Below are 15,743 nucleotides of genomic sequence, written 5' to 3' on the forward strand. Positions count from 1 at the left end.
CGACGCCCCGGGGTGAAGGAAGTCGTCGTTTATAACGAGGAGTTTCAGTCGTTCTTGCAGCCCGAGCGCGAGATGGATCCGGATCTCGCGACGTTCGCGAACACGCTCGGGTTGGTCGTCCGAGACAAGATCTCGCCTACGGTCCCAAGGTGGACGAATGCGAACGTGGGGCCGGCGAAGGAGGCCGAGATCCGAGCAGCGATTCGAGACAAGTACGACATTCGAGTAGGTGGTGATGCAACCGGGAAGAAGAAGGCGATTGTCGATGCGGAAATCATTCGAGACGCGAAGACTCGTCTTCGCGATTGGAGGCATACCTTGCGGTCATGGTTCGACATCGACAGCAAGAGCAGCGTACAGGTGGCGCGGTCGCTGAAACCGAGGACCGTTAAGCTCGACACCGAATGGGAGACGCTGATACAACGATATACGAGCGATGAATTTAAGGTAATCAAATCATTTACGTTAAATATGTGTTTACCCTTTTATTAAACGATTTGTTCTTTACGTGTACGGTTACTTATATTACAGGCCACACTAGGACTAAAGACGTTATCCGGTGCGACGAATGTCGCACCTAATGCCTCAAATGTCGCACCTAATGGTTTATTAGGTGCGACAATAGGTGCGACACTGTCGCACCTGATAACCAGTCGCAGAAGGTATTGGGTGCGACATGTCGCACCTAATAGGTACCCCATTAGGTGCGACATTTTCAGGTGCGACTAATCGCACCTAATGCCCAAGTTATTTTCCTGCCAAATTTTTAGAATTGGCGGGTAATGGCATATCGGGTGCGACATGTCGCACCTGAAAGTTTTCGCGCCATGGTATTCGGTGCGACAATGTCGCACCCAATACGTTTGTTTAATTAAAAAAAATACAAAATTAAAAAAAGTAAATTAACAAAATAATATTAATTAAACAAAATTCTAAATGAATTAAAAATAATATTCTAAAAATAGAATTCTTAATTAAAAATACAAATTCTTTACAAAAAACGAAAAAAATGAATTCCTTTTTTTTTTCTTATAAAACTTATCGATAGTAGAATTTCCTCTGCCGAATAAGTTGCCAGAACTTCGAGAACCGCTTCCTCGTCCTCGTCCACATTATTTTAACTTAGTGTTTAGCATATGGTGGATGTTAACTCATAAAAATATTTTTACAGAGACTTGTCCTGGGAACAGCAACTGATTTATTTATTTATCCTATAGTGATCATTACAACAAATCATGGAAATAAGGCAGAATAAATGCGTATGTATTTATTGATGATATCAAGGAATCAGCGACGACATAGTCCCCGCGAACCAAAAAAAATCATATAACAAATTGTAAAAAAAAAAAAAATCATATTAAAAAGTTTGTTAATTCACAGGTCTGTGACATTATTTGATCATGCGTGGCAATCAAAGAATGTCAAAAATCTAAATAAATTGTGTGATTATTTGGTGCTATATTTTATGAAATCTTTGTCGGTATATAATTTTGAAATATTTTAGGAAGATTCATTTTATGTTTAAAAAATTTGGCATTTTTAAATGAATTATTATTTTAACTTAGTGTTTAGCATATGGTGGATGTTAACTCATAAAAATATTTTTACAGAGACTTGTCCTGGGAACAGCAACTGATTTATTTATTTATCCTATAGTGATCATTACAACAAATCATGGAATTAAGGCAGAATAAATGCGTATGTATTTATTGATGATATCAAGGAATCAGCGACGACATAGTCCCCGCGAACCAAAAAAAATCATATAACAAATTGTAAAAAAAAAAAATCATATTAAAAAGTTTGTTAATTCACAGGTCTTTGACATTATTTGATCATGCGTGGCAATCAAAGAATGTCAAAAATCTAAATAAATTATGTGATTATTTGGTGCTATATTTTATGAAATCTTTGTCGGTATATAATTTTGAAATATTTTAGGAAGATTCATTTTATGTTTTAAAAATTTGGCAAAATCTTAAGCCGTGATTTTTTTTCCTTTTAATGTTATTATTGAATCTCGATCACTTTACCATCAATGATTTTTTATATTCTATAGAGTCATTGTCGACAATGTCGCTACAGTCCGACCTATAGGTTAAATCAATGTTCGGATTCTTCTTTTTCCCGTCTCTCAATTGATTTTTTCACAGGTTTTTTTTTTTAAGGCAGCTTTGCTGCAGTGGAGATTGAACCTGGCGTGGAACCTGGCGTCTGCTGATCCGTCCCACCTGGTTGCGATGCAGGCGGAGGTTGAGGAGTCGTGGGAGGCTGGTTGTGCTGCTGGCTGAGGAAGGCGATCTGTTGCCGCATCCCTTGCAGCTCGGCTTGTTGGGCATCCATCTGAGCTCGCATCTCGGCAACCAATGGATCGGTCTGAGATGACGAACTTGACGAGCCTCCATCTAGCGTTTGGGCAACACCCAACGATGACCTTGGGATCGAAGGCCCTAAACCGACTTCCCAGTCTCTGCGCACTCCCAAAACATCGCGCATCGCGTACATTGTCGCACCTACTAGTCATAAGTGTCGCACCTAATATGACTTTTAGGTGCGACACTGTCGCACCCAATGTGAAATTCCAGAACCCAAAACATTCGGGGGGAACTTCTGACCGTTTTAAATTTTTAAACCCATTAGGTGCGACACCAGTCGCACCCAATACTATTAGGTGCGACAGATGTCGCACCTAATAGTATCCGGTGCGACAATTTCATATCAGGTGCGACTTTGTCGCACCTGATAGCCATAATCATCAGCGAAATTTTTAGGCGCATGGAAGACTATCGGGTGCGACATGTCGCACCTAATATGTTCTTAGGTGCGACATTTAGGTGCGACATGTCGCACCTAATACCCTTCCGCACCCAATATGTTAATTTGTAGTAGTGCCATTCAAGCGAAGAACAAGGCGAATCGCTCGAAGAAGAAGACGAAGACGAGACAGGGGACGATTGGGTTCTCGACCCACGGCATGAAGAATGTAAGTTTTATGTTTATATGATACATCAAATCGTTAAAATTATCTAACACTTGAAGTTTTGTTTACATGCAGAAGAGCGCCGAGACAGGCGCTTTCGAGAGCTTGTTTGCGAACTACAAGCGCCAACATCAGTCTGACAAGTCCGAGTGGCTGACTCCTGAAGCCTCCGCACGTTATGTAAGTTTACATTTATTTTTCTTATTTTTCGATTAATAGATACTAACTAGTTAATTATATCAGGATCGACTGGTCGCTAGGTTCAACACGTTGCGAGCGGAGGCTGAGCAACAAGGAGCGGACGTCGATATTTCCGTCCTAGAGCAGCAGGCGATCCGCGATATTATGGGTTCGCGGGCTGATCACTTGACCGGCGTCGGACGTTTGGTGCCACAGGGAGCACGGATGGCGGCTGAAGTCGCCGAAGTCTACGGTTCGGAGGCTGGGACGTCGCAACCAGGATATGTCTTGCAGGAGGTGTTGACATCGACCCTCGCCGCGTTTGCCATGACAATACAGAGTCAGGTGCCCGGCCTCAACTATCACAGTTCACATATACCTAAAATTCAGTTATATGTATGTATGTAGTTAATCAAGATGAATGAATAAATCAACGTAGGCTAAGTGAATTTTTATTTTTTATTTTTTATATAATATTGTCCAGGAGCAAAAGATTAATTAAGCCAAATAATCAGTGATGCCGGGTTTTTAGGAAGTAAATGCTTTAAAACTAAATTACATATAATAGAAATATGAATGTTAGTACTTCACTACTTTACCGGTCAATAAAAACTAATATAAATATAAAAAAGGAAGAAAAAAAAAACTATAGTTATATATGAAGACATAATTTCTCCTCATTTTCGGAGCTGCACTACATTCATGGCTTCTTAAAGAGAAGCAAACGACCAACAAAACTATAGTTTTCATTTTAAAGTCCATGTTGTTATCTAACTAAAACATTGAAAAGCCATTTCTCTCACTTATTTATATTATGTTTGGTGTATATCTGCCAGCCTCGATCAGCCATAGCTAATGAGATAACCATAAAATGAGTTAAGATATATATGCCTTTGTAGATATTAATTAATATTGTCTGTATTTTCATTCAATGAGACATTTATTTCCCATATTGATGAAGTGATAAGGTTTCACCATAATACAACAATTCATAGCATATAACGGGAAGAGAAACAAATAGAAAAGGGTTTGCAATGTAATACACTGTATTTATAAGCATGTTCAATGTTAACACATATTCATTGTTATATCATTGGTCAATTCATTTCACTATCAAATAGTCAAAAGTGATGACAACATTTTAGTTTCTTAATATTAACTAATATGCATTAAAGCTTAGTGGAAAATAACAAACTACATCACTATTCATTTATAGAGTGCAAATTGGCATATAAATATATTTTGATGTAGACCGTAGAGTGCTGTTTGGAACAGTCAGTCATAAATAACAAAATTAAATTTACGGATTAAAGAGAATGCGGCGACCACATAACGGCCACAATTACGGTGGGAGAAAATGACGAAAAAACATGAAGAATTTTTTTTAATAATTTATACGAGGAGGCACAGCCAAGACGTGGCGGAGGAAATTCCTGCCAAAGGGACGAGCGACGAAAGATGCGATGGAAGGAGATACGAGTCGTGTCGGATCTCATATTAGATCATGTGGACGCATTTATTGTAACATTAGTACCATCTGAAAAATAAACTAATATTCTAAAAAATTATATCGAGATTTTTTTTTCCAGTATCCTGCGGAAAGTAGGACGGAATTGATATCATCATTCGTTCCCATTTCGTAATGTTGTAGTGTTTTTTTTAAGTTGTTTATGATTTTTGCTTATATAAAATACATTAAAATTGAATTAATTAGTAACAAACTAAAAGAAAATAAAAGTATGAACTCCTAGAATCGTAAAATATGGTACAAGAAATTTTCGATTCCGTGGAAAATGGTTTGGGAATTCATTGGTACCGTTTTTTATGATTTCGGGGGTTCCATTTTCCGCAAACTATGAGATGGATAAAGGGATCCTATTTCCTCGGTTCCATATATATGGCCAACTTTATGTATGATCAAGTGGGCCGGTAGAAGGAAGGTGGCTAATTAGCCGATTAATAATTTACCACCACGATCAAATAAAGTTTAGCTGATTATATATATAACCATGATTGGCGGTTAAACATAACGGTGCAGTTAAACTTAACCGATCATACTTTGGCTAAACCGACGCGCTATTAATAAGGGCTAGCGGTGTGAATATCCTATTTTTTCGTAAAAGACTTGGACAGTGTGTTTATTTGTTATTTTACTTCAACTACGATAATAAATGTTTAGTACATATACCAACGGTATGTGTATGATTTTTTTTTTCATAAATGTAAATTTTTTTAGGGAATTTTTTTTTTTCATTTTTGAAACTTAAGTCAAATCTATAATTTTGTATTTCGTTGGAGGACCAAACGTTTTTATGTCAAAGGCTTGGTGGGTGTTGTATCTATAATTTTATATTTTTATTAATGTAGTTTTTTATTTTATTTTTGTCATTTCAAGGATGTGTTGTTAAAACTTGAATCAAATTTCGAATCTATACTTTTGTTTTCCGTTGGATGACCAAATATTCCCTCACGCATTTTTGTGACATTAGTTACAAGGATTAAGTATTTCAATAAAATAAACAGTGGATGAGAGAAAAAAAAGGGTCAAATGTGTGCAAAGGTAATAAAAATCTCTCACTATTTTCGTATACAATGCTCAAACACGAATATAAAGACGGTTAACTGTGAAAAAATCGTGGTACCTAGAATAGCCTAGTGGTAATTCCACACCACCTCCCGTGTGGTGGTCGTCGGTTCAATCTCCACTGCAGCAAAGCTGCCTTAAAAAAAAAAAAAACCTGTGAAAAAATCAATTGAGAGACGGGAAAAAGAAGAATCCGAACATTGATTTAACCTATAGGTCGGACTGTAGCGACATTGTCGACAATGACTCTATAGAATATAAAAAATCATTGATGGTAAAGTGATCGAGATTCAATAATAACATTAAAAGGAAAAAAAATCACGGCTTAAGATTTTGCCAAATTTTTTAAACATAAAATGAATCTTCCTAAAATATTTCAAAATTATATACCGACAAAGATTTCATAAAATATAGCACCAAATAATCACATAATTTATTTAGATTTTTGACATTCTTTGATTGCCATGCATGATCAAATAATGTCAAAGACCTGTGAATTAACAAACTTTTTAATATGATTTTTTTTTTTTTTACAATTTGTTATATGATTTTTTTTGGTTCGCGGGGACTATGTCGTCGCTGATTCCTTGATATCATCAATAAATACATACGCATTTATTCTGCCTTAATTCCATGATTTGTTGTAATGATCACTATAGGATAAATAAATAAATCAGTTGCTGTTCCCAGGACAAGTCTCTGTAAAAATATTTTTATGAGTTAACATCCACCATATGCTAAACACTAAGTTAAAATAATAATTCATTTAAAAATGCCAAATTTTTTAAACATAAAATGAATCTTCCTAAAATATTTCAAAATTATATACCGACAAAGATTTCATAAAATATAGCACCAAATAATCACACAATTTATTTAGATTTTTGACATTCTTTGATTGCCACGCATGATCAAATAATGTCACAGACCTGTGAATTAACAAACTTTTTAATATGATTTTTTTTTTTTTTACAATTTGTTATATGATTTTTTTTGGTTCGCGGGGACTATGTCGTCGCTGATTCCTTGATATCATCAATAAATACATACGCATTTATTCTGCCTTATTTCCATGATTTGTTGTAATGATCACTATAGGATAAATAAATAAATCAGTTGCTGTTCCCAGGACAAGTCTCTGTAAAAATATTTTTATGAGTTAACATCCACCATATGCTAAACACTAAGTTAAAATAATAATTCATTTAAAAAATAAATCGTTATTAGTCTCATCTCATGAATCATTTTTCATTTTATCAATTTTTATTTTCTAAATAATTAATCAATAATTGCGATGACTTGCGTGTTGAAGAACAATAAATATATATAGGGGTTGGTGCACGTGCATTGCATTACATTTTCATTTACGTATCCCTTTAAAAAAAAAATTTACTTTGCAGTCAAACATTCATGAGACCTAATAACGTGAACGAAGCAAATATAAAGGTATATGAATATTTGCGTGGAAGAAACTATGGAAGAAATTATATTAATATATAACTTGTCAACAAACTCAACCACCGCATTACATTCACACAGTGGTCCAAAATGGCATTTTCAACTTTGATTTTGAGTACACTTCTGATTGAATACTCTTTTTTTTTATCAACCCGTATGTGTGTGAATCAATGAGACAAGCTAGAGATATGACATGTGTGATGAGGGATTCTCTTTTGTGTTGTCATCTCTTGGCAACGTGAGTGTTGTCATTGTAACATTAATTATTAACCTTATCTCTTTCTGAAAAAAAAAAAAAAAACTTATCTCTTGCAGCCTTTTTTTATTTTTACCTCAATGCTTTTATCTTCTGCCAACCGAAATTTTTTACATTTCATTCATGTCCCACCTCGTTTTATTAGTTATTTTGTTGGACATAACATTAAATGACATTTCACTCTAACCAAACAACTAATGATTCGAATAGAATTAACCATGCAAGTGCCACTGTGAAGTTTCAAGACACATGAATGTGAACTAAAATAAATATCCACTTTCTATTCAAAAAGCCATGTTTAGGCATGAAACATTATATATAATACGACACCAATATATATATATATATATATATATATATATATATATATATATATGCGTGTGTGTGTGTGTGTATATATATTGAGCTAAAATAAAATTTCAGGAAAGGCAGATGTGTCTAAATTTATTTCATAAGGGTAAATTAAAATAATTATTTTATCATATGCTTAATTATTTCAACTCATTTAATTGTTCACTTGATTAAAAAATATGATTATAAGTATATACTTGTAATGTGTAAACATATAAGATATATGATTAAAAAATGTTTGGTTTTAAAAAAACAAGTATTTTACCGTTTATTTATATATTATTAATTATGTATTTGATTGACGTTCAATTTTATAATGTAATTGTAGATGTTTGGGAGAAAAGGCAATAACGTTCAAAAGCATAGAGAAGGGAGGCCATATTGTACAAGCAGAGAGGCCTTTTGTGTATAATAATCACCTTAAGGAGATACTTGTTTCCTTGTCCAATGACACTTAGATTTTGATATTGCAATAATCTATTTTGTTTTTATAATTTTAAATTCCGACGGCAGCGCCGCTGCCGATGGTTGTCCGACCGACGAATGTCGATTTTTTCGTTTTTTGTCGATTTTCGATTTTTGCAGTTTTTATTTCGTTTCGATTTGTCGTATTATATTGTGACGACCCGACTTTTCGGACCATCTTACTTATCTTACTTTTTAAAAACTTTAGAAATTTTGAGGTAAAATTTTTTTTTCAAACATAACTTAAAATATAAAATTTGAAAAATCGTAACCTAAAAATAAATTTTCATTTAAACTTAATGAACAAAAACAACCAAAAGTCGAAGTTGTATAATCGGAAATTAAAACCCAAAAATACCATTGTAAATAAATACCATAAATAAAATCGTAACCTTTAACGAAATTGAAAAACATAACTTTAACCATGAACAATAAAACCTTGGGTTTGGATTATTGAAAAACTGAAAGTAAAGCGGAAGTCTTTTATTTTCGAAAACGGCAACCATAACCCAACCCTCTCGCTATCGCCGCCGCTGATCCACCCTCCTCACTTGTTCATATGTTGTTTACCTACAACACGGACGTATAAACATAGAGTGAGCTAACGCTCAGCGAGAATAACTATAACTCACAAAACATAAGTAATAAAATAAAATGCATGAACCGGTTATTAGTACTTTAAATTTAACCGTGACATGAGATACCCTATTAAAAGTCTATCGTATTTTAGTTCGGGGGTCCCCTAGAGTAGCCGTACCGATTTCAGTGTACACTTTGGTAACGAACCATGGGGCTGCGACCTCCCATAGAACGCCCCGTCACATACATAAACATATGAGGAACTCTCTATGTGAGCCCGTAGTTCGGCTCGAGAAATTCCTCTAGTTACCTCCGTAGTTCGAGGCGGTACGACTCTCTTGCTTACTTAACTTATTAACCGTGTTTATTACGTTAAAAGCATGAGCGACATAAGATAAAAAAAACATACATGATAACATAGCTAGCAAGATAAGATGTGTTATAGATATTCTAATACACAACATAAGATAACATAACTCACATATAACGTCATACCATATCATACCAAGAACATTCCGAACAAACACACACACAAAAATTCACACAATACATAAATACTTCATATCACATTATACTTAGTATATTTTGAACTAATCCGTGTTGCAGTGAGATTATTCTCACCTGGATATCGGAATTACGATCGAAGACCGTCGAAGGAAAAGGATGCTCTTAATGACTCGGAACCTAAACGGAAAAGGTTGACTATTACTTATCAGGTAAGAAAAGGATTTAATACATGACTTAGTCTCTGGAAATTTCAAAATTTCGGCTGAAGGTGTAAAATTACAAAAATACCCTTGGGGTCGATAAAATATTTTTTGAAAAATAAATCTATAAAAACTACTGTGAGAGCGAAATAATATTTTGAACACTTCATACTTCAGAGACATGTACAAAATATGCTCAGATTATTTTAAAAAAATAAAAGGTATAAGAAAGCAATATTTAGTCTTTTTAAAAACAAAAACTGCTTTGGAACGATTCTGCGCACCGTTTGGATTTTATCCCAAATATATTCTGTGGGCATTTAAAAATTATAAAATTTGGTTTATATATCATAAACATATAGAACTAGGCCGTGTATAAAAATTAGCTCAAAAAGAATTTTGTAGATATATAAACAAGACGTTTTGTTGTAAAAAGATCAGGGTAAAAACTAGTCTGCGCACTGATCGTAATTAATTCATAAAATAATATTGATAACTCGAAAAATTCTGAAATTTAAACCACAATTAAATAACATGTGAAAGTATATTCTGTAAAAACATTAGATTCAAAAACCGTTTTTAGATATTTTAAAACGTGCGATTTTGACACTGCTTAAAACTGATTTCTAAACAGGAAATATTAAACCTAATTTTTCTTATGAAAAACGAAATAAAAGCATAAAAAAAATATAAAGGGATAGTATGAACTGAGCACGAAGAAAAAAAAATACCTTACAAGAGATAGAGAATAAAGTGACTATTTGGTGATCAGGGTTTTTATTTTTATTTTGGAAAAGAAGGAGGGATAGAGATAGAGAGAGCAGTAGAGAGAAGAAGAGGGAGAGAGGTTGGGAGCGTAACCTTCTTTTGTAACCCTAACCTAAACTATTTATAAGGCTGTCCAAAGTCGGTAAGCAAGAAAATATCAAGATCAGAAAAAAATATTACGTCAAAAGCTCTTAATGGATAACTACGTACACAAAATTATCTGATACATAGATATAGATATATATATATATATATATATATATATATATATATATATATATAATTTATAATAACCACTCAGCATAGTATCTATATATATAAGTAAATATTCACATATCTTTTAAGTAGGGAAAAAAAACACGTGTATGTGCAAAACAATATATTTTATAAGGAATATATATATATATATATATATATATATATATATATATTATAGAGGATGTTTTCACTAGAAACAATTAACTTTTACTGTATGCATACATATTCATATGTATATATCTTTAAACGTATATCTATATTTCATTTTTTTTTTTTGAAGACAATACTCCATATTATCTAAACCCATCCAAAGCAAGCATAAAAGCACATAAATATTTACTAAAAAAAACAAAATTCCATAACTAATTTTTTTTTTTCATCTAATATTCTGGATTTCACATATATTTTGATGTCGTTTTTTACTTGTTCGAAACAAAGAAAAAGGAATGGGCTCTCTCATAGACAGAACATGCAACATCCTGGTCCAAATACATAATACTAATCACTTGACCTATGATTTGTATGGGTTGGTTTAGGTTTTTTTTTTATTATATCTATTCTATTTTAATTAAGACAAAAAAAATAGATTTTTAAAATGTATAAAAAAAAATGAAATAAGAAACTTATCTATATCTATTGAGAAAAAATATAGTGACCTATTTAAATTAATATGTTAGACATTTTTAAGTTAATCCAAGTCTTCTTTTTATTTTATGGTTATTATAGTTTATGGGTCCGAAAGAATTAAAATGAAAATAATTTGTTTTGTCTACTTATTAAAATTATACGTACTAGCATTAAGTCTATTGATCATATAGTATTTTGCAAATTGAAAAAATTGAAAAATATATGTGTATATATGTATATATTTTAAACATACTATGCAACATTATTTCCGTTTGATTTTTCATAGAAAATGTCATTTGAAAACGGAAAATCAGTTGTCATTTTTCACATTTTTTCTATTCGATTTTCCGTCGACGTATCGTTTTTTCGTAATTCAGGATACTCAAACGGCGTCGAAAACGATATTTTAAACCTTGCTTTTACTAAACCTGGAATATATATCGAAGATGTCCAACTCATATATCAAAAATTATTTTCTAACTAAAATTGTGAAATCCCAAAATATCAAGCTTAATTAAAAGGCTAAAATATTTGTGTTCGAGTGATTTTTTTTAAGTAAAGTAGTATTGAATGATTTTTTTATTTATTTATTCATGTGGTAGTTTTTGAAGTTTTTCTTTTACGTATGCTTTAGGGTTTTTTTTTTAAATTATAATATACTCTTTAGATTACAAAATATGGATATTATGTATATATAAGTTATATATATTATGAATAAATCATGTTGGTATAAATTATATACATATTTCACATATATTATAGTTATGTATTAAAGATCATGTACGTAAGTAATGTATATATATAGATAAAAACGTAATACATAATATATATGCATATTACGTATATATATCATAATAATATATATATATATATATATTATTGTAAGTAATATATACATATTAGGTGGTCCTATATAATATAACAATCAGCCAGCGTGTATGTCCTTATTATAATAGTAATTATTATATATATATTTTTATTAATAATTAAAAGTAGGATTAGGGTTTGGGCTTTTAGGGTTTGGGCTTTTAGGGTTTGATTAAACCATATATAAGCATCCCAATCTTTTCTTTTAACGCTTCTTCTCTGCTCTATCTCCCTTATCCCTCTCTTGGTTTAGAAATTCGCAGCTCTTTTTAGGTATGCTTCCTTTTCTATCTGGTTCGGATTTCTTGAAAACGATTTCTTAAAGGTTTCAAAAAAATTGTTTTTGCGTTGATTCTTTTTGGAAAAGTTAGGTTTATGTTTCTGTAGCGACTCGAAATTTAAGCTTAATGTCGTAAATTAAGTTAATCAAAGGACGAGAAAATTATGTAAATTAATTTTCTAAGAAGTATTTCCAGTATTTTTGGATTTGAAATATATTAAGGTAAGGAGAAATCTCGGAATAAAATAAAGGATTTTTCGAGTTCGTTTCGTATAATAAATTATTTTCCGAGGAGATATTCCGGAATTTAATTTAAGAAAATAAATTCTCAAGGACGAGAATTAATTCCGAGAAACCTTGAATATATTTGAATTAATCGAGAACGAACGAGAAAATTATCGGTTTGAAACATATAATTAAAAGTGCCATCGGTTACGGACTTAATTATATAATTAGGCGATGAAGGATATAATTGTAACAATTTTCAGGACCTATTTGAAGAGAATTTACAAAGAAGGGCTGAGTTGTAATTCTCGAAGATATGCTCTCTTGGTCTTATCTCTTGCCTTATCTTCATCCACTCATTTTATGCCATGTCAACATTACCACTTACCTTAAGGAATCATCTTCTTCATTTGTGATTATCTCTTGGCCGACCAAAGTAGCCACCAGACCAGGAAAAAAAACGAGAAAAAAAGAAAAGAACGGGGAAGAAGAAGAAAGAAGAAAATCGGGAGAGAAAAAGAAGTAACCGAGAGAGAGAGAGGGAGCGGGAGATCAGAGACTGAGAAAGAGAGAAACGATGAGATAGAGAGTGAGATACATTGGGCGGGAGGAAGAAGAGACCAGCGAGGAGATCAGAGCTCGCGCTCTCCGTGGTTGCGCGCGCCGTGGGTCAGCCGAGAGAAAGAGATTCTCGCCGGAGGTTTGTCCTTATTTTGAGGGTATTTCGAAATCAAAGTTTGGGGCTTTTCTTTTCATGGTTGTGGTCGGATTTTTGGAAAAGAAGAAGAGGCAGAAAGGTCACAATCATTTAAGGTAATTTCGAAATTCTTCTTCATCTTTTGCCCGAAATTGAAGAACAATTTCTTGGATGAACTGAAATTTGAAATTCGAATTTTTGGGGGTTTTGTTCGTTCACAGTTTCCGGCCGAATTGCTCGAGGAAGAGACAGAGGGCGAGAACCTCGCCGGTGTTCGTCAATACCCGGAGGTAAGGGAAACCTCATATCTCCCTTAGGTCATAAAATTTGGAATTTTAATTTCGGAAATTTGGGTGCGAGTGGTCCGATCGATGTTAGGTTTTGCTGCGTGTTGGTTTCAAACTTCTGGATGGTTAGGTTTCTAATTTTTGAGTTTGAGTTTCAGAAATTTTAGGGGTTGAGTGTTTCATCGAGGTATTGGACAAATGTTAGTGATTCTGAATTAATGGATTATCTCGTGTCACAGGTTCGGAGTTGATGCTTCTACGCGGAAGCATTGGACTCGTTGTGATATGGAGATTATAAGTAAATGACTAATTTATATGTTGCGGGTCGAGTTTATTATCGAGATGTCTGGAAATTTCTTTGGGTTGTATTTGGATTTAATTTTTGAGCTAAGTGAGAATTTGAGAATTACTGTGAGAACTCAGAATTTACACTCGTTGAACTCAGATACGTAATAATTCAAAAGTTGGTTATGTTGTACGACGATATTAATTCCCGAATTGTTGTTGAACGGGTTTTGTTGGATTTCAAGAAATTAAGCAGAAATGTATTTGAGACTTGTTTATGAGTTTTTGGATTAAAACTCGACATTAGTTTGATGTTTGATTTCTCGGTTTTCGTTATAGAAATGAGATTAGATTCGTTCAAAGGAGAACGAACTTGCTTATTAGAATTATTTCTCGGTTTTGAGATTTATCGTAGTTTCTCGTTCGAGTTTACACGTTCTCGTATCGTTTGAGGCTTTGTTCCGAGGACTTGGTTTCCTTATAATTGGATATGTCTTTGGGTTCTACGATTATTAAATCGTACGTTTGAGTTTGAGTATTGTTGACTACTCATAGGATTCTGATTCAGGATCGGTTTGATTTACAGTGATAGGACTCAAGACTGAAAGTCGTTTAGAGGGTTCACAGAGTAAGTGAACGTCTGGATTCTCGGTTTTAGTGAACGTTCGGGTTCACAAGACGAGCGAACGTCTCGTGGAAGAGCGACATAGACGCTTACTCTCGAGGTAGGTTATTATAACCCTTCTCTCCTGATTTTATGGTTTGGCCTCAAGTATATATTATTTTCGAAATGAAAATGTTTGTGAACGTGCCACGAAACCTAGAATCGTTTTCAAAATGTGGCGGAACTTCAACTCGGGATATCCGATTATGAAGTTGAGAATATTTTCGATATTATACATATATCCCGTATTTGCGAAAGAAAATGTTTTGTATATCCTGATAGAGCCGGAAACGTATATATATGAAGCGGAGAGTGCAATCGTATATATATAAGGGTGTGGAGAGTGCACCATTCTGATCAGAGGACTGTCACGGGTTATGTTGACAGGGGCTCAGGAAATAGTGCAATCGAGCATGTTAGTTTCTTAGAGAAGGTCAATAGTGTATTTCTACTGAGATATCGAGATGGCCTCCATGCCGAGAAAATATTACAAGTTTCCAAAATCCTTGACTTCAAACCCAGATAACAGGATCTGCTTTAATCTCGCTATTTCCTCGAGATCGTCTCCAGTTATGACGATGCCATAAACATATACTCTTAGGATGGAATGGTTGCCTTGGGCTGAGACTTTTAAGAATATTGTATGATATGCTTGAATTTTTGAGTAGTTGTATTGCTTGAGGACGTGAGTAAACTTACCAAACCAAGTAAGTGGTGATTGTTTCAATCCGTATAAGGACTTCTTGAGTTTGCATACTTTAGTGGCATTCTGATCGCTTTCGAAACCCGGTGAAATTTGCATGTAGATTTCTTCTTCGAGTGCTCCATTCAAGAAAGCATTCTTCACATCAAGCAGGAGCAGAGGCCAATCTAAGTTGGCGGCTAGAGAGAGAATGACCCTGATGTTGTTTGTTGATTATTGCTATCGGTGCGAATGTTTCTTGATAATAAATGCCATAAACCTGAGTGTACCTTTTAGCGTCAAGAAGATCTTTGAACCTCTCCATTGTGCCATCAAGATTAAGTTTGATGGTGAACAACCATTTGCATCCGACAGTTCGCTTTCCTGGTGGTAACTCGGTGATCTCCCAAGTATCGTTCTATTCGAGAGTTTAGATTTTGCATGAGTTACAGTTCACCAAGCTGGAATCTGGGGAGCTTCTTTGATGAAGTTGGGCACGACTCCCTAATTTATTCTCGTCACATAGGCTTGATAGCTCGCTGA

The 15,743-nt window shown here is 33.8% G+C and overlaps 1 protein-coding gene and 1 long non-coding RNA gene across 2 annotated transcripts; both read left to right on the plus strand.

Moving 5' to 3' along the window:
* Window positions 1–2,872: 2,872 nt before the first annotated feature.
* Window positions 2,873–13,576, plus strand: LOC149388419 (uncharacterized). The gene is made up of 5 exons (XM_089622428.1): window positions 2,873–2,983; window positions 3,056–3,160; window positions 3,224–3,505; window positions 13,322–13,398; window positions 13,504–13,576. Exons 1-5 carry the CDS (start codon window positions 2,873–2,875, stop codon window positions 13,574–13,576), a joined length of 648 nt encoding a protein of 215 aa, XP_089478554.1.
* Window positions 13,577–13,581: 5 nt separating this feature from the next.
* LOC149388420 (uncharacterized) lies at window positions 13,582–14,915 on the plus strand. Its single transcript, XR_016300956.1, has 3 exons — window positions 13,582–13,694; window positions 13,809–13,867; window positions 14,447–14,915. It is a non-coding gene; the product is annotated as an uncharacterized LOC149388420 (long non-coding RNA).
* Window positions 14,916–15,743: the final 828 nt, after the last annotated feature.

Source organism: Urtica dioica, chromosome 8 (assembly GCF_054948205.1).
Source record: "Urtica dioica subsp. dioica isolate 48M chromosome 8, U.dioica_male_clone48M_v1_H2, whole genome shotgun sequence".
Lineage (NCBI taxonomy): Eukaryota > Viridiplantae > Streptophyta > Magnoliopsida > Rosales > Urticaceae > Urtica > Urtica dioica.